Below are 24,250 nucleotides of genomic sequence, written 5' to 3'. Positions count from 1 at the left end.
TATTTCTCTTATACACTGAGTGATCAATGGAAAAATCTCACACTGCAGCAGTCTCAAGGATGAAACACTACCAAATATTTGGAAAGATAAAAATTTGTTTGTCCCTAGGAGAAAATACCTCAGGCTACTGTGAAAATGGTCTTGATTCCTTAATGAAGAGAAGTAGCCAGAATATGAGCTCTAAATCTCACTGGAATACTACCTTTCCCCACAATAACTGCAGTGTGAAAGTCCAGTCAAACACTACCACCTGCTTGTTGTATGAATTATCTTCCCAGCCATTGAGAGTGAATAACCACTTCCCAAACAGGCATCATATGCTAAGCATCAGCTCACAGAAAAGGATCTTTCTTTTGGAGATGTGGATTTCTTTTTCTGCTGTGCATGTTTGGCATGGCTTTGCTGACCAGTGCTGCCAGCAAATGTCTGTGTTATCTGCAGCAGAACTGAGAACACAGGGGGGAAAAAAAGGTGGAAGGAAATCCAGGAAAAGAAGAGATCTCCAGTGCCACATACTGCAGAGCTGAGTAGCCTTAGGTCTTCCCTCTGCTCTTGATGGGATGAACACAACCAGTCTAACAAGCAAATAGATGAGGAGGAAAGAACAGCTCTTCCACAATGCAGTGGGCTTTTGAATGCAGCTATAACTTAAAAATCTGATTGGCACCTAGTAAGGCAACTTAGCTTCAATGACAGCTTTATGGCCAAACTGCTCTGGTGATCACTGATTTTATGGAATAGAGAAAACAGTGTCCCTTAAAAGGACACTGTCAGAGCAATTTCCATACAATTTCCTCCTGCAATTTTCTTTCAGCTGCTGGGAAAGTTGAAACTGAAAGCTGTTTTCTAAATATACATCACACACAGATGGAGCCTAGGTTTGTGGAATAACACTTAGACAAGTGCTAAGAAAATGAAGTTACTGTCTATCTTTTTAGTTTGGGATTAAAAAAAGTTGAGCGGTTTTTACAATAATAACAACACTATTTAATACAAATACTGTACATCATCACATCAATCCTACCTATGGGGAAAGTGACGATGATAAAACTCCTTTTTGAGTCACAGATTTGTATTCTGAAACATTAAGTTACTTGCTCTGGCATTTCTGTCCCACAAATTTGCTGATGAGGAAACACTGTTGTTTCTACTTTGAATAGCCATTCAATCTAGCAGTGGCTCACAGGCAGAGGAAAATACATGGTTTGATCAAATAAACCAGTACAATGGGGAATAATAAAACATTTCTGCAATAGGGAAAGTCCCTTCAGATGTAAACTGAAATGGATTTGACACCATGAGCAGATCATTCCCAGAATTTTTTCTTTCCCTGAAATCAAAGAATGTCTATATAACAGATCATTGAAATGCTTACGGTAAGTAAAAGTGATCCATAGTGAGAATAACAAGTGACAATGCCAAACTTATCCAAGGTATCAACTTCTGATAATGCTATGTGCAATATAAGAGAGTGAAAGAAAGATTTAAGTGTGACTAAGATTGTAAATACCATTTATAATGGTGTCATAATGATCTGGTTTTTTGAATCTCATTTCGAAACTCTGGTTCATCCCTAGTGAGGATGTAATGAGAACTACATAAAGTCAATTTAAGTGAAATATTAGACTAGATTTACAAGAGTACTTGGCTGCCTCCAGATGTAAAACAGCAGCTATGTAAACCTGCTGTGTACCTACATCAGTCAGAGACTTAACTCTTGTTAGCTCTAAGTGGAACTTGTGAAGAAAACCATCTAATGCCTGCTTGAAGATGTTGCTTCTAAAGGCAGCTTAATGCATCTGGTCCACTCAGCTGGATGCAATTTCAAAGCAAGTGCCATCTCTGATGGCTACTGAGATAAAAAAAATGAGGTCTGAAATACATTTTTTCAGGAAAAGAAATTCCTTTTTTTATCTGTAGTAACAGCATGTCCAACATGCAAAGCTTGAATGCCCTGTTGCCATGCAAGAGCACTCTTCCATTATTTTAACAGAAAACTACCACAAGTCACTTCACGTAAATTCTTCAACATGAGGTGAAGTGCTGTTTTAAGTCTCCCTCTGTGAAACAAGACTAGTTTCACATATGCAAACATTACCATTTAAAATGAATTGGGAGATGATTCAATAAATGAATTTCAACATTGCCTTTCGGTTGACTGGAGTGCCTATTGATTAGTGATGAAACTGTGAGAGTAAAAAAATGAGACTCTATTTTGCATGAAAATGACGCTATTCCTGCTCCATTGAACTTACTTGTTCAACAGTATTCAGTCAGCAAATGAAAGGATAAAGAGAAGGAAAATACAACTTTATTTCTAACAATGTCCCAGTTTCAGCATATTCCCCTACTATGTATTTATGGAATTATACAGTGTGATGTGTGGCAAGAGCCAGAAGAATTTTCTCCTTCTCCACTAGAGAAGTGGACAACCAGCCACAATTATGGAATCTTTTGGAGTGCTATGTAGTAGCTGAAGCCAATGTACTCTACTCAGTGTACCTATGGAGTTTGTTGAGTCGAGGAAAAATGTTGTATTTTCTTCAGGATAAATTCATTGTTTCCTGACCCTATCTCACTGGTGTTACTGGCAAGAGACTCGGGATTTTCTAATACATACTGATTCTCATTTTCAAAAATGTTTTAAGGTGGTTTTCTTCTCACTCCTAAACTTGTGTGTGTGTCACTGGGAAAACCTGAAGTTTGATTTTTTTGGAGGAACTTGAGCTTTGTAGGGAGAAATTAGTCTTGTGTATGCTTATACCAACACCAACTGAGCATCGGACTGCATGTCTGGGGGTACAAATATATATAAAACCCTAAATGTATATATGTAACAGGTGCTTAAATTAGGAAGTTCCCTAATTTAGGAATGCAAAAGTCACGATCCTGTTTTGAATGACTTTTTGACTAAGCCTCTCTGTCTCTGATTATATGGGGAACCTACAGAAACCAGCTTCCTGTTGAAGGCACCAAACCTACACGCCAGAAATCAGCAGAGTGCATCTTTTCCTCATCCAGCCCTGTGTTTCCTGGGCACATATGTGTAAAACAGCGAGATTGAGATGACTGAGATCCTGTGTCTCTTCTTTTACCTGTTGTGAGAAACAGGATTTTGCTGACTGCTCAGTGTAACCAAATGAAGGCCCCTCGAAGACAGCGGTGGGCAGCTTGAGAACCTCGCGCAGAAACATGTCGTATCTGCCATAAACCATCACCCCGCTGGAGTCAGAAATCATGGAGAAAATATCTGAGCACAGAAAAGACAAGAAAAGAAAACAGCATCTTCAGTGTGAGCTACAGATTTGCTCAGAGTTTAGTATCATCTGATTTGAAACAGAATCTGATTACTAAACATGTTAGGCTTAAGGAAACCCCTGTTATTAGCATCTTTAAGTCTATTCTCTTTCAATAGAAAACAAGAATAATTATTTGCATATTAAGAAGTAGCTGATTTTATTACTAAAATATTCCTGATTTTTTTCTTTGTGTGTGGTCATTTTTAAGCAAAGCCTGATGCATGGCATGAGGCAGTAATTTAATCAGATAAGAAGGCTCTGATTTGACAAGATACGCTACATCAGCTTTTTGCCTACTGCCAGCTTACCATGTCAAATCAAAATCTTGACAATGGGTTCATTAAGTCAGTTATTATTGTCTTGGACACACAAAGCACTGAAGGTCTTGCAAATGCATTACTTTTCACTCTTCTCCCTTTTTTTATGTATAAAAATATCACACTTTTATTATTGCAGAGATGCCAGTTTGTCAGCCCTTACTTCTCTGCTTGTTTAAAATTATCCTCTGCTCAGCAGGAGATCTCTGACTAAGGAACATTTATTGTTTTTCAGGCTGTCATGTCAGCTGCCTCATGTCCAGGAACCTGGAAGGGAAATTCTGACAACAGGACTCTGGGACTGCTGACCCAAAAAATCATCATTGTACTCCAGCCTTCCACTGGATGGACCCAGCTCCTATTCTTAAAGCAGTTTAGGGAACAAATGGTGCTCAATTTATAATTTATAACTTCAGTTCAGTCTGAATTTGAGTTTCCACACAGAAATAATGTATTAAAAAATGGAACCAAATCTGGAAGACTAAATCAGCACCTGGGATTTCTACTTGTCTACTCTAATCAACAGTAATTTCTAAACTCAGTTTTCTTGGGCTGAGGTAGAAGGCTTAGGGGAATCTGAAGGTTTTATGATCAAAAAGTCTGGAAAATGGTGTTCTGGTCCTGAGCTACAGACATCATATCACTAAACAGAAAGTCTTCCATTGCAGCTACAAGTAAACTATGCCTTTGCTATTGAGGAACTTGGAATAAATCCTGTGAAATGAGAGTCTGTTCACCAAAATACATGGCATAAGAACGCCCTGTGGGAGAAAGTATAAATAGTACATAAATATATTGTTTTTCTAGGTGTGAAAGGACAGAGATGTTATTAAAAATAATCAGAAGAAATTGTTAAATGATGCTTCATGATGTTGAGGCACTTATCTGTATTTCAAATTCAATAACCCCAATGGAAAAAAAATATATATAGTGCAACTCCCAAACACAGCCATGAATCTCTAACTTATCCTAATTCCCTCTTTTCTACCTGCACTGTTATTTTTCCAACAATAATAATTTTTAATAGGTAAAAAACATCACTTACATCTTAATTTGTCCATGATTTTTCCTCCACAAAGAGTTGCCAAGGCCATTTTGACAGCAAAAACGGAAATTTTACCATGTCCTTCCCTGTGCAAAAGTAGAAAGTAGACATTTTATATGTCTGTTTAATGAGAATCTGTTAAATTAAAATGCATATTTCTGACATCCCTTATTGTAATGCACAATACATGTGGATTGACATACACAGAAATAAGACCTTTAAAATAAAGTTTGTTTTGTGGGAACACACATCAGTACAATGTTCTGTAAAGACCTCAGAGCAGATTTATTATGTATGTGAAGCTCAGTACTAAACTGTTTATCTCATTATAGATTACAGTGATAATTACTACTGCTATTTGTGAAACTAGCATTTGGAGACACCTATCATACTCATGGTTTCCCTATCCTAAGTGCACTGGGAATCTTTCGGCCCTAGAAGATTGCAAGTAAGTGAAAAAATTAACACTGGGAATGAAAGTGAAAAAGCGGAAAGGGATCATACCATTGCACAAACTTCATCTGTACCTGTTAGTAGGTCCTACAATTGCCTTTCAAATGATACTCATTCTCCTTCTAGAGCCATGGTTCCCAATGCCCACCCACCATCACAGAAACCCTTGCTTATTTGAGCTGCGTGAGTAAAACATGACTTCACACAGTGCATGGCACTCTCAGCCCCTAAAAAACCTATCAGCCCCAGTTTAGTGTTCAGTCCCTTTCCAAAGATAAGAAAGAACATGTTCTCCTAAGTTCATCTGCTTCTTAAAGTTAATTTTCTTGACATCCAAATGGTAAAATATGCTTTTTCTTTGAATTCTCTGAATCATACTGTAAGGCAGTAAGGCAATCATGTAAGGCAGTAGGATTCCAGAGCTGCATTGGAGGAACTTCCATATACAATCCAAACTCCTTGGTATTACTTTCACAGCTTCCCACATGAATTAATGATATTAATTAGTGACATCAGTGAGAACACATCATCATGCTTTAAAAAAGAGACAACCAATATTTGTGAGCTTAGCAAAATGGCAGCCATGTTTCCTTCTAAATTCTACTGATGGGACTAAGGACAGGGCTAGATAATAAAGCTTTGTGTAAGTTTTTGGAAATGGAGCTTGTGTGATCTTCAGTTTACCAGGGAACGTAATGTTTATAAGAGATTTCTTGTTTCATGTATACAATCATGTCCTACCTAAGATGGTCTAACTGCACTGGCAATACTAGTATATGGGAATTTAGCTCTTCATCAAGATTTCTAAAATTACTCTGTTCATTGTCACTCATAATTTTAAGGAAGAAAATTGTGTCTGATCAGAATGAAAAGATAAACAGATTCTGGAAAGACACAGAGCCTGTGACTATGTCTCTTTCTCTGCTAATCCCAAACCAGACTAATGCAGTAACATATATGTGTAAGACAGACATGAATGGTATACTCAGATCTGTACACACATGCTTCCCTGCTACATTCATTAAGTCATCCAGACTTTACAAAATGAGTCAGTTCCCCAAGCTTGACTAGCTAATAATCTTTAAAGTTCATTGAATTTGATTTAGTTCTAGGTCAATGTAACCCATAACACTAAATATTAATTCTAATTATCCTTTATACTCATTTAAAATTCTGCTTTTTGCCAGAAAATCAACCAGAAATACAGGCAAAAACTAATAAATTCACTACTTCAGCATTTAAAAAAGGAATCTTTACTATGTTCTTTAATGCTGACTTTTGTGCACATTTTCATTACATTGAGTTCCCTTTGACTGGCTTCATAAGATTAAAAACACAGCATAGGAATTTCCAGGCTTCTGTATTTCCATCCTTTGTTGATTGGATCCTGATTTGTGTAAACCACTTAGCACTGCTATGACTGAGAATGTGATCATTTTGTATTCTTTGTGTGCATGCTACCCTTTAGACCCTTAGGAATTTTTCTGCACTGTTTCATCATGAGGTTTCCATCTGCCTTTAAGAGTTCTTATACTAAAAAAAAAAAAAGCTAAGTAGAAGCAATGGCATTATTAAGAAGCAATAGAAGATTTAGAGATTAAAAAAAAGCCCATGTGGAAGTGCTTCAGATTTAGATTATTTTTCCCAGGAGGTTTAGTTACATTTACTAATAGGATTATATTCTGGCATGGCAGACACATATCAACTTGGCTTCAGCTTTCCACCCTAGAGCCATTGGCTTTTCCCATACTCAAATGGTTATGGAACAGAGGAACAGAAAAAAGGAAAGATTTCGTTTATCTCTTCAATCGCTCTGTTTGATTTGATTGGTTTTGACACTGTATTTTGCATCGGTCATTTGCATTCCTAAAAGCATCACAAGAGCCAGCATAACCCCAATTTGCCCTCTAAATATGTCTGTCTGTCTGTGTTGTGTGTTTGTGAGCGCAGATACACACATGCATATTTAAATACATATGACTGATGAGCAGACAGGGTAATGGGGCCTAAGACTCGCCAATATCCCTTGGATCCAGCAGTGCCCTAAGTGATGTCTAAGCACTACAGATGCCCTTGACTGGCAGCACTGGGGTCTCGCAGTGTTTGCTGTGCAAAAGCAAATGATGAAGCAGTGGGTCACAGCAGCAGCAAGATCTTGGTAGAAGTCGGTTCCCTGAAAGCAGCTTTGGGCTGGATAATGCAAAGAGAAATCAATTTTACTAGTGGAAATAGGAGAGCACAGAAAATATTTTGATTTTATATAGCACCTCTCTTACTGAGATTACTCTTCAGATCCCTAAAAAAAAGCACTAGAAGCATAAATGATGTCAAAAGCAAACCTTGAAGTTGATGTGCACTTAGCAACAATACAAGATGGAGTACTTAGGGAAGGGAATGATGGCCAGGGTTGAAGGTTATCTCCTGCTGCTTGGGGAAAAAAAAGGCATTAAATAATACATGCTTTTAGACACTAGAGAGAGCAGAAGGTTTTTGCTTCTACTGCTTAGCTGCAGAGACAGACAAACAGCGCAAGGAAACCCCACAGACTGCCTGACAAAATCCACAGTCCATACAAGCCCAGCTCCAGGGCTTGATTTTGCCTTTTGGGTCACCAAGGAGAGTGGTACCAAATACATGACACTGTCATTTGTCAGGATCTCCAGCTGAGACATACCCATACTGAGACAGCCATAGGGTGGGGAAATCTATCAAGAAATATCACCACATCTTTAGAAATAGCAAATGCGTACCATGAAAAGGACATTAAGAAAATATGATTTGTCTCATTATTGAGGCATGAAGTGGTGCTCCCCCAGTGCTCTAAGGTATCTTTTCCAAAGCAAAAAAGCAAAGGAAAAAAAATTTCTTCAGTGATTGGTTACTACCCACCATAATCAAGGTAGTCAATTCTGAAATCTCAGAGGCTGTAATTACAAATGCCCATTTTCACAAAGAGGTTTCAAAGATTAAATTTTAAATTTTATTGAAATCGAGCAAAATTCTTTCATTTAGGAGAGCAAAATGCATGATGTCCAAATCTCTGAAATGCTTTTTTCTTTTTTTTTTGCTGTCTTCCTTTGTAAAAGCCTCTGCGGCTTTCAATGAGTAGCAAAGGTAGAGAGGAGAGGGAATTAAACAGTTTACTGTGCTGAATAGACGGATGAGCAAGAAGTTTTATTTCCAAAATAGATAGTGATCATATTTATGTATTGAAATCAGTATAATTCAAATGTTCACTTGATTAAACAAGGGCATGAATATTTCCACTTTTCTCTGTAGAAGTCAAGCCCCCCCAGCCTGACAGGGTCTATTTCATAGCCCAGGGCCCGCAACTCCCTTCACAGGACAGGGCATGTCAAGGAACAGAGAAAATCCAGCTGTTTTCTTATCAGTTAAACTTTACAGCAGGAATAGATGGAGATGATCTAGCACGGAATATTTCACAGTCTGGTTAGAAGGAGTCTTTTGGGGAACAACTCGGCTGAATGAGGCTGACATTCCACCTTGCTGCCTAGGCTTTGACACCAGCCTGGGATGAATTTTTCAGAGAGGTTTGAACTTGTCAACTTTTTATGTAGTATTTGGCATGACAGGGAAGGAAGTGTGCTATTATTTCATAAAGCTAGCTAATCACCTTAGGCCTTGAAGCAAAAGATATTGCTCAATTTTAATGTGTGGTTAAAAACGTAGATCAGGATGTTTCTGTCTAGATTTTTTAAAGCCTGATCACTTCATTCTGCTCACTGGTTTTGGTCTGTCAGGGTCATCTACCACATGATGTTGACTTCTACAAACTAATGATAAATTAATTGGAGAAGTATTTCTGTTTGTGAATTTTGAATTTGTTGACTTGCAGTTTTATAAGGTTGTACTTCAGTTTACTTTTAGTTGCATGAAGGAATATCACATTCAGTATCACATGAAATTCTATACACTATAATTTTTCTTCACTTTTCCTCCCTTCAGGGTTGAGCAGCAGAGAAATATAATTATCTGTAGGATTAACGAATCCCCAAGGCCATGAAAAAACCATAAAGAAAATTGGGATGTAAGCTCAGCACAGGCAGTGGCCAAGTTGGCCCACATGCCATGGCACTACAGTGTGGTTCCTTTTATGTTTTGCTCGCCAAGTTTTAGCTCCTGAGAAGACATCTGTATTGCAGGCCTAGGGGAACATGCCTTGCCAGAAGGCAGAGAAACCTGCCAGGTCTTGAGCAGGCTATAAAAGAAGGAAAAAGCTCTGTTAGCTCTGTTTAAAGTTTGGAGGATTTTCAGCCAACTTAGTACACAAAGAACATCATATATATTAACTGGAACTAAATAAAAGACAGTGGCAGGCTTACTAGATTTTAAAACATGAAACAACTTGTCCTTTGTGGTCCTTTCATGTATGTTAGGTTGCAGACTCCATTTCTCCACCATCTTTGGATTGCAAACGGCATATGAGAAACTGCAGCAGCTTCTCTGGACCTGCAGCACTTTGCACTTGGCCTTGTTAAACCCCCTGAGATGAGATTGCCATGTCCCACTTCTCTGGCCTGCTGAGCCCCTCTGGATGGCATGCAAAGCATTGCTTCTCTCTGAACATGAGACCCCAAGAAGAGACCTTGCTCCTCCTTCCACTGACTTCTACCCTTCAGCAGAGAATGATCTTTCTGCACTGGAGGGGAGGGAATGGAGCAACATGGGAAGCAGAGACAGCAGCTCTGGTTAGACCCCAGCAGCTCTCACACTGTCCCTGTCACTTGTAGAGCCACCTCCCTCCATTTCCCAGAAACCAGGCAACCTGAATCCCCTGTGGCTGTTAAACCAATATCCAATCCAAAACTTCAATAATATGAGCCATGCTAAAGGGTAGGGCATATTTGGGGAATCAGATGTTTAACTGGTATGTCTGTATTTGTGACAGGTGTCTAGACTTCCATTTCAGTAGAGAGACCTCACTGATATGTACCTCCATGAAGCCTGAACTTAGGTATCTCAGACTGCACCTGATCCTCATCCCATATGTTTGGTGTATTTATTATGGGGTGATAGACAGCTAGTCCCTGACCCCAGAGCTGGGAGCCTCTTCCTAGGGATTCCATGGGTGTCTCTGTCCTTCTGGGAAGCGCATCCCATGCACTCCACTCAGAGGCAGCACAACAGACTGAGCTGCTGCTTGACAAAGGAACGAAGGTCACAGCTTCCTCACCCCTGGGGGGGGGCCTGATGGGAGCCCAGAAACAGGTCATGAACCACAGCACTTGGGATGTTTTCAGGGAAAGCAAAACCTCACCCCCTTAAAAACATTCTCTGATTCCCTCCAGGGGACTAAATTCCTCTACTGTATTTTGCTACAAGTAGCCATGCTGTGTAGCTGAGATCTTTACCCCTTTACAGTGAGCTACAAAATAATCACATTATCACAGGTCTTGCTTTCACAATCCAGGGTCTTTTGCCATGTTTATCAGCCGGGAAGCAACACGCCAGTGGCAAGCAGCAATAAATGCATCTGGCCATTTTCAGCATCCCTCAATGTTCTTGTCACAGCCACAATGGTATGAATTAAAATGCCTATTCCTTCTTTTATTGCCCTTGAGGGGAGAAAAATATTCCTGAAGGCTATGATTTCACAATGGATTGGCTTCTTTTCTTCCCCTCAGAGGGGCTGGAGGAGAGGTTGAGTGCAGCGTTCTCATGTGGAACATCTACTTTTTCTCCCTGTTGCCATGGTGACTGAGCCACCGGCTGGTCTGGCACTGAGAGGTGCTCACTGACTCCCAGCACCAGGGCAGCAAGAGAGAGGACTGGGAAGAGAGAGGGGGAGAGGGGCAGCATCCTTATTTTAATGTGTCATGGCCAGTGTTTTCTGCTGATGAATTTTCAAAATATAAGCCATAAGCCATAGAGCGACAACATCTGCATCTGTCAGACTTAACCACTGCCCTCCAATAACTCAATTCTGAGGACTGCAAATATTGCAGTACAGGTTGCCAACTACGTATTCAGAAACTGTAATAGGTATGCACAGAATACTCATTAATGTAAGTGGCTTGCTCTATCTCAAACTTGTTCTTTTTGTAATATGAGTCCCATGCAGCAATAAACAACATGAATTTCATCACCTCCAGGTCTTTAATCCTATTTCTGTCGTGGTCTCAAAATCATGCTGCACTGGCATAAGCCAGAAAAAAAAATTGCTTACAGCTGCAAGAACTTGCAGGGAAATGAGGTCTTTCAAAATAATGAGCTATTAACCCATGGCACTGCTGCAGAGGCATTGCAGTGGTGTCAGCCACTGGTGTGTCAATAAACAACAAGCCAAATTAGAAGAGCATGTGAATTTGTTTCTGTAGATAATTCTTCTTTGATATAAACTGGAACAAGTCTGAGTAGCTGGATGAAAACACAGTTGTGCTGAATCTGGCTCGAAAGAAGGGAAAGCAGAGGCCCTTAATTTAGGTTGTCTCCCTAGTTAGCACTATTCACATGCTCATTATTTGAGACAGAATTGAGCCTGCTCAATTATTTTCCAAAGATATTTCTGGAGGAAGTAAAATCCTTTCCCCAGTTGGGAGAGGAGGGAAGAAAGGCAGACTTACGGATCAAAGGCCGCTAGCAGGAAGTTGAGCAGCAAGCTGATGGATTGCTCCACGTTGATCTGATGGGTTGTTGGCATCCGTTTGTTGAGCTGGTAGAAGATTGTTGAAATCACAGCTTCCAGGCGAGCCACGTTCAGTTCGATGCTGGGGTCCAGGTTGTTCAGGGCGTTTTCCCGCAAGGCTTCTATCACATTCCAGATGTCCACCAGGTGCACTAGGGGACAGGACAGGGAGACTCAGCTGGGAAAACGTGCTCCCGAGAGCAACTGAGAAAAAGAGTCACCTCCTCCAACAGGGTGGGGAATAACATAACCATGTACAACATGCTTCATGAATAATTAAATGAATTAATGTGTTTTCTGTCACTGAGAATTGAATCTGGTGGAGGCATGAGCAAGTAAAATTCAAATCTGTTAATAAGCAAACAATATATTGATATTACTAGTTGTAATGAGTACAACCTCAGCTCAGGAAATCATTCCTCATTGTATGAAGTATTCAAAAAGAAGTCTGTATTTTACTGAAATCACTGAAAGGTAAACACATGCTAATTGTTTTTCTGAACCATGCCTTTATGAATCCCCATTCAGAAATTACTCTTAGATATTAATTTGCATAGCAGATGGGCTTTTCAGAAGATCCTACGAATACTAAGTGCTTATCACATACTGACATTTTGAAAATTCTTTTCAGCAATTTGTATGGAAAGCAAAATATTTTATAGAAACAGAATTGTAATTGAGTCAGGATAGACAAGCTACATTTAAACAAATAACACATAATGAAGTGATCCGAAAGTCATATTTTCTGTCTTCTAAATATATTTGCCAAATGAGTTGTTAAATCTCTCTTTGATGAAGTACTGGTCTGAGCAGAATTTGATGGGGGCTGTTTTTACCTACAAGGACAGCTTAAAGGACAATCTCTATTCACCCTTCATATTGTACCCAAACAGAAACCTTGTTTGCACAGCACTGTTTTTGTGGCAGTATGATTGCCATGGATTGCCATTTCCAGAAGAGGTGGACTGTGCCAAAAATAAAGAAACCCTTACAGTGATTTAAAAGCTGGATTTAGTTCAAACCTGAACTCAAAGATTCATCCCTTTATCTTCAATATAAACTACTGTCCTACTAAAGCGTCAGTAAGAAACAAATCAGGAGGCCCAGGGTGCAAATTGTCTTTTTTTTTCACCAGAGAAACTACAGCATAGTTCTCATTACACAGCATGTATTACACAGTATCTTACGATGTATCAAGAGCCACCTGTATGTGTGGCTTTTTTTCTTTTTTTTTACTTCTTTTTTTTGGTGGACAGAGTAACTTAATTCTAATCCTCCTCATTATATTTTTACTTGATTGGTTTGCAGGTGTCATCTCAGACTGCAATATGACATGATGGTCTGATGGCAGGGAAATGTAAGCTGATAGTAGATGGATAAGGAAATGAGATACAGTCATTTTACTTAGTCTAGAATTTTGCCCTGTGATTGGGTTTCCCTTGCTTTGTCTCAGGAATAAATAGCCTCCAACACCCTGCTACTGTGTGTGTAAACCCAAAGAGGAAGACACACCATACAGATGAGTAGTAACAGCAGCAGCAACTACTTTAGAGAGCAGACAAGGCAATTTTCCACTTCTTCTTGTAGCTCCCTAGCAAATAACTGAAAACGTACAAGATACAGTTTCACTGCAACACCTAAGTATTTATTTTACCTTTGTATTAAAAAGAACCTTCTATAGGCAACCTTGTATATTGGCAGGTTGCCTTCAAAATATCTTGAATTAAGCTGATGTATTGGGTTTGCCTAATCAGTTTTTGGTAGTGGGGGGCTACAGGGGTGACTTCTGTGAGAAGCTGCCAGAAGTTTCCCCCATGTCTGGCAGAGCCAATACCAGATGGCTCCAGGACAGACCCACTGCTGGCCAAGGCTGGACTAACCAGAAATGGTGGTAACACCTCTGGGATAACATATTTAAGAAGAAGAAAAAAGGGTTTTTTTCACAGTTGTAATTGCTGCCAGAGAATAGCAGAGTGAGAATACATGAGAGGAACAGCCCTGCACATAACAAGATCAGTGTAGAAGGAGGGGAAGGAGGTTCTCCAGGCACTGCAGCTGAGATTCCTCTGCAGCCCCTGGTGCAGCCCACGGTGAGGCAGCTGTGCCCCTGCAGCCCATGGAGATCCACAGGGAGCAGAGATCCACCTGTAGCCCATGGAGGAGCCTCACACAAGAGCAGGTGGGTGCCTGAGAGGAAGCTGTGACCCTGTGGGAGGCCCATGCTGGAGCAGCTCCTGTCAGGGACCAACAGAGCTGTGGAGAGAGGAGCTCATGCTGGAGCAGCTTTCCTGGCAGGACTTGTTACCCTGTGGGGGACCCATGATGGAGCAGCCTGTCCTTGAAGGACTGCACCCTGTGAAAGAGTGACCCATGCTGCAGCAGTTTGTGGAGAACCGTTGCCCATAGGATGGACTCCAGCTGGAGAAGCTCATGGAGAACTCTCTCCCACGGGAGGAACCCCAGGCTGGAGCAGCGGATGGACTCTCTCTCTGAGCAGCAGCAGAAACAGCCTGTAATGAACTGGCCATAATCCTCATTCCATGTCTCCCTGTGCCACTGGGGTGGAGGAGGCAGAGCTTGTGAAGGAGAGAGGAGTGGAAGAAAGGTGTTTTTCAGGTCTTCTTTTACTTCTCATTATCTTGCTCTGATTTTGCTAGAAATAAATTCAATTCACATCTCTAATCAGAGTCTGTTTTGCCTGTGATGGTATTTGGGGGGTGATTTTCCTCTGTCCTTATCTCAACCCTTTATTATATTTTCTCCCCACGGTCCAGCTGCAGAGGGGAGTGACAGAGAGGCTTTGGTGGGTGTCTGGCATCCAACCAGAGTCAACCCACTACAGCTGGGTGGGTGGAGTATACAACCTCTGAACTCTTCCTGTTTGTTTTCTAGCTGGTGGAAGAGCTACTTCCTCATAAAAAATCTGGCATGGGTCTCAGATCCTTTTAATGCAGTCATTCCCATTCCCACTCAATCAGTTTTCACTGTCACAGAGGTAATCTGGATAAATGGGAGTTGAACAATCTCCAGGAAGACAGCTGGCACATAGTAAGTGACCTTTTCTGGGCAGATTTTCCACATGGCTCAGAGGCCAGAGAATGGAGGAAGTCACCAGAAAGCAGGCCATTGTCTGGTCCAGCAGAGAAGGGTTAATGAGCATTCCACCACGTAAGGCAGTCAGGGAAAATACAAGAAGTACTGAGCAACACACCAGAAGGTACAGGAACAGGCTGCACCACAGACATGTATTTTGTGGCCTTATTAAGAGGGAAGGACAGGCAGAAAACAGAAGGTAAAGTGGGATGTTTCCCTCAAGGTCTATGGCCATGCAGGCTGTCACTGGCCATGGGGGATGTCTTTGGTCATTCAGACATGAAGAAGATGCTTGCCCCCCAGCAGTTTCACCAAGTTGGCTTCTGGTTATGAGTGCAAGCCTTCAAACATGAACTGTAGAAAGATAACAACATGAGAAATTACCAGGCCTAACAAATAGCAAAAGAAAGAGTAATGCCATCTGCAGAGGGCTTGTCTTGACTTGAGGTTCCACTAACAAGAGCAATCCAAGAAAACAGAACAAACAGGGGTACCAGCACTACTGACCAAGGCAGAAATTATTAGGACAACCTTACCATAAATACCGAATAAGGACGTAAAATCAGCAATATTAGAGCTGGTGGGAAAAGAATAAACGGAGACAGACTGCTTATCTGGGAGTTCATGAGCGTGGCAGCAGACAAAAGCATGGGAGTGGAAAAGGGGAATTTAAAGGGTAACAAGCTCATGTCATCAGAGCTGCTGGGGTACCTTCCAAGCAGTCTGTGCAGAAATGGTTTTGACCATACATGTTCACTTCTGCAGCCATTGGAAACTGTGATGGTTTCCCTAGTACTGATAAAAGGTTACCCAGGGAGGAAGAACCAGACATCCAGACTCCCAAACAGTGAGAATTTCACGCAGTAATTAAACTTTAATTGCTTGTAGCCTAGTAGTGAAAAATTCTTGAATAAAAGAATATGGAGCAAAAGAGTTGGCACTATGAATGAGGCTGAAATGGGGGCTGTTGTCTTTATTCTTCACATGATCTAGTGCTGATACTATGTGGCTGTAAGATTTTAATGTGGGGGTTTTGTTGTTTTGTTTTCCTACTGATATTCTATTTCTCATAACACAGTCATATCCAGAGTTAGTTTTGATGATGGCCTTGGGAAGGAAAATGTCCAGAGGCTAGCAGACGTGGGACTAATAACATCAGTATACTAAACACATCTGAGAGAAAATTACTGGTTTTATTGTTAACTCTAACCTGAAAACCTCATAAGCTCTCCTGATATTCACTGGTATGCCAGAAAGGTAGGGCACAAGACTAGGAAAATGACTTATTGGAAATTACACAGCGGTAAGAGTTCCCTACCCACCATGAAATATTAGTCTCAAGGAACTGCTGTGTATTTGTGCTATAAATAATTTTACTTGTTTGTTTGGTTTTTTTTCCTCCAGAAATGCTTTGGTTCCACTTGAAGCTGAATAAACAACAATCCTACTGCACTATTTTATTTTGAATTTTGTTCATTAATTTTGCATATATCTAAGAGGCTGGAAAGTAATATTTCCTGAAGGAGGAGATGGAAGATGGACGTGAGCCAGACATGTAACAAGAACTACTAATTTTGAAAATACCTGATCAAATGTCTAGCTCAAAATCACAAGGACAGTTTGGTAGGCTGCTGTACAGACAACTGAAGTCTCTGACCTTTACTCAAGTCAGTTGTTAAAGACAAGAATCATGCAGCTAAATTAAATGTAAAAAACTAAGCGTCTACTGTTGACTGGTGATCAAGGCCCCCTCTCATGTCAGTGATAGAAAAAAGCACCTTAAAGCATCTGTTGGGAGACAGGTGGGATGAACAGTGCTTTGAAGCTGCCCATATTTCTTCACTGACTACTGACAAAGCCTAAAGCAACATGTTTACATGAGACATGTAACCTCGGAGACGGTAAAGTTAACTGAATTGAATCCCACACCTTCCTCTTTGAACATTAAGAAAAGATGCCTTTTCTAGTCTGACTACTTCATGACCTAGAATAATTCAGGTTTTATATAAATATGAATAATAAATACTTCAATCTGTATGAACAGCTACCAGATCCTGTCATAGTCATTACCTTTTACTTTGTATTGCTTGACCGTGTGCAGATACATTCAGGTGTAGTGCCCTACTCATCACCTCAAATTCTATTATTTTTTAAGCTTACTCACATAGTAAGCAAACTTTTACGTATTATATCATGCCTCCAAGTCCACCTATGAACATTGGCAAAAGGGAAAGTAAAACACAGGACTCTGCAAGCTCCACTTATCTGTACTAATAGAAATTTATCCCTATAGCTAATGTGGTATCTGTATTCTTTTTAATGTAATAACAGAACGTCAACCTCGCAAACTTTGCATAAGCTTACATTCCTCATCTTCTACCCATTTTCCATAATACCTGCTATGCTCATTTATTTATTTATCCATTCCTGAGACTGTTTTAATCTCACTGAAGAAGGCATATCTCCTTACTTTCTTTGCACAACATGTAGTGCAATAAACCCCAAATCTGATTCCTACATGTTACTATGATGCTAACAAGAAGAGTTTGCAGAGTAACAAAGCAGCATATAAATGCAGGAGAGTTTTCTCTCTCCTAAAATCTGCCTTGAATTCCCTCAAGAGACAAAAACTACAAAAGTTTGTTTTTAACTTCTAATTGCTGTTGTTGCTTTTGTTGCTTTGCCCACATTTCCCACTGAAAAGTGAATTATGCCTCAGCACGTGAAAGATGCCCCTTCAGAAACAGATCTGGAAAACTAGAGAAATCTGTCAGCTGTTTCTTCAGTGCCAGCAGATGATCACTATGCAGTAGGAGTAAAATCTGCTTATATCTAGTTCCTGTGTGGTATAAGGCAACCAAAAATCATGAAACCCAGCCAATCTTCATGAACTCTTCAGAAAGGCCTCACACACTAAACAGCACAGCTACCCAGGTGTAGATCTCACTCATTTGCCTGATGTCTGAAAAAAATGCAGACAATATCCATAAGCAATTGCTAAACTATGTTTCCCTTTAGATTTTCTGTTAAGTGATCTCCAAAACCACAGCTGAACTAAAGCTCTGTGTTACTACATATTCTGTGGGAAACCCTTTCTGGTAATTTAACTTCTTGGACCTTATGTAATATTTAAACAGCATCATAGAAGGTTTAGTATTTGAGCATGTTCATAATGGACCATGATTAGTGAATGTAAATAAAGTTCAGTGTCCAGACAGAAGTGGGACGATGCAGATGAGGAGCATTACAGATGGCTGCCATTCACTCCACAGCAATCGCTACCAAAAATGCACTCTTGGACGAGACCCGGGCTGAACTGCAGAGAATTAAAATTAATGCATGAAAATACACTCCAAACAGCAAATGTTATTTCCTTCAATGGACTCTTTCAGCTGTTGAAACAACATTTGGAGAGTGCCTGTTGCCAGCGCATTGAGACGGAACTGATCAGCCTTCTCCCTGCAGGATGCAAGGGTGGATGAAGATGGCTGGCTCAGTTTGAAAGGAGTTTTGTATTTTCCTCAAATGAAAAAGTTTTCAGTTACCCTTCAAGTTTTACATCCTGCCCTTCTGCCTTTACCTATTTTCTGTGCTCAGAATATCTTTTACTACTACCTTTTACTACTTTTATAATGAAAATTAGCAATTACTAGTTACAGTGCAGAATTCCATCAGCTACAACTCTGTCAACAGGTTAATTTGTGCAAGAGACGTACCCTGGACGTATCTGGAGAAAAGAGAATTTAGCACAGTATTATGATGTTTGTTATACACACATTTGTCAGATTTACTGCTCGTGATCCGACCTTTTTTCGTCAATCATTTCCTAGGTTCTTCATTCTTCATCTTCAAAAAAACAACGTTATTTTTTATTGCAACTAGTAACTTTAATTTATTTGCAGTAAGTAATTTTCTCTTTTGTAGGTACAGTATCTTAATAGCCAAAATGAGAGGGAAGAGATGGATTGCACTCTTTTTTTTTCAACTCAAAGCAAATAAATTAATATTTACTTATGCAGTGAAAAACTAATTTTTCTCTCCATCATGCAATTTGTAATTATGGAAAGGCTGAGATATAGATAATCTTGGATATATCACTAATCTCAAAGGAGGTAGATTACTTCAAACATGAGCTGTCAAGAAATGATGTTGCCCTAAGCAAACACAAAAAAGAAAAAACTGTAGTGAAGTTTATCTTTTAAGTAGTAAAAAAAATTAAAACCAGCCTGTGTGCTTAAGCTTTCTTACCATTAAATGGATCTACTTATACAAAAATTCTCATCTGTTCTATTTCATTTTTTTGTATTACACCCGAACCATGAACTTTACAAGGTTATCTCTCCATTTATTACTAAATGAACATGGAAGAGGAGATAACATTTAATCAAACATAAGAAGTGACTAAATTAGGGCTTTAACAATCAATTCAAATTTATTTAATATAAAGTAGGTCTAAGTAAATATAAGTTTAACATGCCCAAGTGATAGTTAGGACCAAAATCCTCCTTGATGTATTTTCCTTTCTTGGTGAATACAGGAAAAACTTTTAAAGAAATATTAATTTATATTATTTCCAAAATTTTACTATACACATCATAAAGATTTTAGTCCAGCAAAGCTCTTACACACATGCTTGAGTTTAAGCATACTTGTACTGTAATTTGAAATCAATGGCACTTGACTGTATGTCAGGTTTTTCAGGTGGATTTCATTAAAAGGCCAAGATTTATGCTTCCTTATCTAACAATCCTAAAAGTATTATAAAATATGTTACATGATTCTTCTTTTTTTTCATTAGAATCTATGAACCCATCCCAAATCAGGGTATTGGAGCCATTTGTCATCGTCATTGATAAGAAAGCCCTGGGAAGTTATTCACATTTTCTGTTTGGATCTCTCTCTCCTGCTGCCAGGCTTTTCCTCTAAACTACACCTGTCGGTGGCCAAGCTGCCTCTCAAGTCAGTTAGCTGTAGTGCGATGACTGAAACCTTTACCTGCCCATCCCACCACTATGCAGATCAAGCTGCCAGCAATGAACTTTTTTTGCACTTTTTTACACTCTCTGAATGCCAAATTACAAGAAAATGTACCAGGCGTTGCTTCTGCTCAGGGCTAAAATGAGCTACGCTTTGGCAGGTACACCTGGTGACAGCTGTCACTCTACACAGCCTGGCATATCCAGACTACTCATAGCCCAAAATCTGAACCTTTGCTCAGTCTGTACCTGGAAACGTCCTCTATGTTCCTGCTCCTGCTCCCATGTCTCTTGGTCATGTCATCTACCTCCCTTGCTCACCTCTGCTGCCAGGCAATGTTCATACAGCCCAGTGATTTCTAGCATAGCTGGGCACCTGCTAGGCAGCTGATCCAACTCTTTAACATCTTCCTTAATGACCTGAATGACGGGACAGAGTATCCTCAGCAAGTTTGCAGGTGACACAAAGCCAGGAAGAGTGACTGATACACCAGGGCTGGGCTGCCATGAAGAGGCACCTCACTAGGTTGGAGAAATATGCAAACAGGAACTTCAGGAAGGGCAACAAATGAAAATACAGAGTACTGAACATCGAAAGGAAGAACAGGCTGACCTGCAATATGCCTTTAAAGCATCCTCCTGGGCTGCACTGGGCAGTATACTGCCAGCAGGTGGAGGGAGGTGACCCTTGCTCTCTGCTCTGCCCTGGTGACAGTGAAGGTCATGAAGGGACTGGAGCATATGGAGAGAGGCTGAGAGAGGTGGGACTGTTCAGATTACAGGAAGGCAGGCTCAGGGGGGATTTACAAATGTGTATAAACATCTGGCCACCGTAATTAGAGGGATGGAGCACCTCTCCTGTGAGGAAAGGCGAAGACAATTGGGAATGTTCAGCCTGGAGAAGGCTTCGTAGTGACCTAACTGCAGTCTTCCAGTACCTGAAGAGAGCCTTCAAGAGAACTGGAGAGGGAGTTTTCACAAGGATATGTAGTGATAAGACAAGGGAGAATGGGTTTAAACTGAGACTAGGTTTAGATCAGATATGTGGAACAAATTCTTCATTGTGAGGGTGGTGAGGCACTGGAACAAGTTGCCCAGAAAAGTTGTGGATGTCCTATTGCTGGAAGTGTTCAAGGTCAGACTGGATGGGGATTTGAGCAACCTGGTCTAGAGGAAGGCACCTCTGCCCATGGCAGGGCATGTAGAACTAGATGATCTTTAAGGTCCCTTTCACTCCAAGATATTTTATGATTCCATGATCCAATGCAAAGGAGTAGAGAACATGGAGCTCACTCTTCCCAGTGAAAGAAGAGTGAGAGGACTAAAGGAAACAGACACAAATTAAACATAAGAAAAATATTTTCCCTGTGAGGATTTTCAAACACTATGATGTTGCCCACAAAGGCTGTGGAGCCTCCATCCTCGAAAAGAATCTAACCTGAACAGGGCAAAATCCTGACCAATCTGTTGTAGCCGACCCTGTTTTCTCCAGAAGCCCCTGCCAACCTCAGTGATTCTGTGATGTCCTCCATGAACCTATACTCAAAACCACAGTAACTCTTACTGGAGAGGAATCACTGTTGCCCCACTGACTTTTCTCTAAAATCATTGCGCAAGTAAGCTGTGCTCCAAGGCCCTTTTCTAACACGTAGTAAATAAAAAAACACAGAACCTACCCTGATGTCCCTTGAATGTTGGAGAAAGAGTCCTCCACATCCTCAAGAGGTTTTGTGTGACGTGTACAGTGGGTCTTCACGGCACTCCATGTGCTCAGGTGTTCCCTTTTGCTTTCCCTTGAAGGCCAAGGGATGTCAGAGGGAGGCCATGGTTCCATTTAGTCCCCAGCCAGCTGCACACATTCCCCCTCCTCCTCACCTTTTTGCTTGTGCTGTGAGACTGCACAGCTGTGTGGTATGCACTGGCTCAGCAGGAAGCTGGAATAAGGCTTTTCACCTCTACCTCCCCATCCCAGTGGTGAGGTGGAGTGCCTGGGTTAGGAACTGAACATTTACACCAGCCAAGAGAAACAGCTTTTTCCTGAACTAGTGTGCATATGGAGCAAGTCAGTTGTGTTTGGACTCACTGGATTCATGCAGATCACCTGTCCATGTGATGCCACATGGGACAAATGATGTCCCAGCCACCAGGAGCTGGGCTGTCTGTGCATGTGCCAGCCAGCTGCACACTGCACACACAGAAGACATTCCTGAGGGGGTGCCAAACCTGGCTGCTGGGTGTCTGGAAATCTGCAGGACACAACGTGTACAACTGAGGAACTGAAAATTTAGAGGAAGTTTTAAAGTTCCCCTGTCTGCATACCTGGGCTTGCATCCTATTATATTTTACCTATGTTGTTCCCAGAAGGTAAAATGAGTTATTCTAAAACCTCATGGGATTTTCTGATCACTACAGCACAGGTCAAGTGCTGCTAATGAGGAATAATCATTAGGCTAACAATACACTGAAATGTGGTCTTCCCACTTTTCATATGGTACCTGACAAGTCCACCAAGGTGTATGAGTGTATAAAATTCTCCAGTAAAGTTTTTCTCTTATACATTAATTTAATTTACAATATAAGTTCCTTCTTCCCCTGCTGTCAATTCCTGACCATCTTGTCTTACCTATATTTAACCTAAGCCTGAAGGGCTCTCTGTGGGTGGCAGAAGCCATCAGTCTCCCCAAGGAGCAGCAGTAATGACAGTCAATTCTGCAAAAGGGAACAGTGGGTGATCCACCCTGAGTGCTGGGCTGGGAAACTGCTGTCATCTACCTGTCACCCAGATGCTGGCAAAGTGTTTCCTTTTTTTCTAAATGTGCTTTGAAATAATTTATTTGAAATGATGAATGAAGTATGACATATATGAAATTAAATAATAAAAAAATCTAACTCTAAGCTTCTTAGTATTTTGATGACAGCCAGGAAAGAATTAAAACTCTGCACTGTTGCTAAGAAGTCACATGGCTTAAATCCATTGATTACACATAATTTTCTTATTTTAAGAGTTAAACATATTTATGAATTAATGACCAATCTGCAAAGAGCAGACCTGTTGCTACATGTATTCCATAGTCAGAAACTTTAAAACCACCCCCTCTTCAAAAGACAATGGTATTTCTAGACTGTGTTTCTATTATTCTTGCAATCCCACTATAAAACTATTTTAATGAGAAAGGCTTTTTCTGAGGCACTGTATGATCAGGCCTCAGTCTAACTTAATACTTCCTTCAAAAGGGTTTTGCAAGTGTCAGCTTTCAAATAACCAAAGCACTCATGAGGAAATAAGAACTGGTCAACAGATATCTACGATACACAACAGCTTTCTCATTTATCTTAAAAAAATGTCAGTTTGCCTTACATTTGAGTTCTCATGTCAATTTATAAAATATAGATCTGGTGAGTCTGACACTGAATACAGCAACTGAATCACAGAGACTTTCAACAAATGTTTCCAGAGGAAAATCAGATGCCACGTCTGAGCCCTCCTACTTGGGAGATTAAAGCAGAAGTTCAGGAATGCCTGAAGATGCGAGGAGGAAGCCATAATGTGAGAGGCTGGCACAGCTCAGATGGTGTGTAAGAACGCAAGACACAGCAGCTGAGATCCCCGACAGCCGGCGGGACATGATGCACCAGAGCTGCTGGCGCTGCGCTCCTCGCCACAGGATGGCACTAACCGGGTGTGTTTTAAATGCAGCCACGCTGCTCCAACACTTTAACTCTCTCCTGGCACAATATCCAGGGAGATAGCATGAATCAAAGGCGGTGCATCCCCACAGCTGTCTCCCTAAAATGGCCTTGTGTCTGTGTTCAGTCGAATCAACGTGATGTGAGTGGAGATTTGGCGGTGTGGATGTCCTGTCCAGGCGATCACATGTGACAGGCAAACAGTGCCAAAGCCCTGCCCTGGAAAAGGCAGAATGTCTTCATGTTGGATGTCCTTATTACAGTGATAACATCTTCTCCAGTAGTAGGCTTCTTCAAATGCCAAGCCTGACTTGTACCACATCCTTCTTTCATCAATAATTTCCTTTTTCCCTCTGATACAACCCCTGCCAGCTCCCACCACGCCCCCCAAAACACTCCCCATGCCACAAGAGGACTACAGCTTAGCACTGTTACCAGCCACAAGCAAGTGTAGAGTGAATGCAAATATTAAAAAATTGGGTTATGTTTTTCATTAATTTTGAAGCAGTGCACGTTACCAGCTTAAGGATACAGGGTTTTATCCCCAAACTCGTATTAATTCCTCTTTCCTTTAAAAAATAGCTTGTGATGATAAAGGAAAATGTGATTTAACAGTTCTTTACAACCATTTCTTGCCTAATGGCTACAGAAAACAAGTTGAGATTACATTATCAACCTTTAAGGTTCAGTCATATCACAAAGGTCAATGAAAAAGAATGAACAGCTATTATACA

The 24,250-nt window shown here is 40.6% G+C and overlaps 1 protein-coding gene across 23 annotated transcripts in view; it reads right to left on the bottom strand.

Moving 5' to 3' along the window:
- The window catches only part of DTNA (dystrobrevin alpha), a 220,283-nt gene that overhangs the window by 55,413 nt on the left and 140,620 nt on the right, over positions 1 to 24,250 (bottom strand). For all 23 annotated transcript variants that reach the window (XM_085052775.1, XM_085052776.1, XM_085052774.1 and 20 more), the window contains 3 exons: positions 11,699 to 11,912; positions 4,662 to 4,747; positions 3,096 to 3,250 (listed from right to left, as the gene is read on the bottom strand). In XM_085052775.1, coding sequence (XP_084908901.1) covers positions 3,096 to 3,250; positions 4,662 to 4,747; positions 11,699 to 11,912 — 455 coding nt within the window. The remainder of the gene's footprint in view (positions 1 to 3,095; positions 3,251 to 4,661; positions 4,748 to 11,698; positions 11,913 to 24,250) is intronic.

The sequence above is a fragment of the Lichenostomus cassidix genome, chromosome 2, assembly GCF_008360975.1.
Source record: "Lichenostomus cassidix isolate B80296 chromosome 2, HeHo_3.0, whole genome shotgun sequence".
NCBI lineage: Eukaryota > Metazoa > Chordata > Aves > Passeriformes > Meliphagidae > Lichenostomus > Lichenostomus cassidix.
Note: the sequence above shows the minus strand (reverse complement) of the source record. Positions and strands in the feature narration are given on the sequence as shown.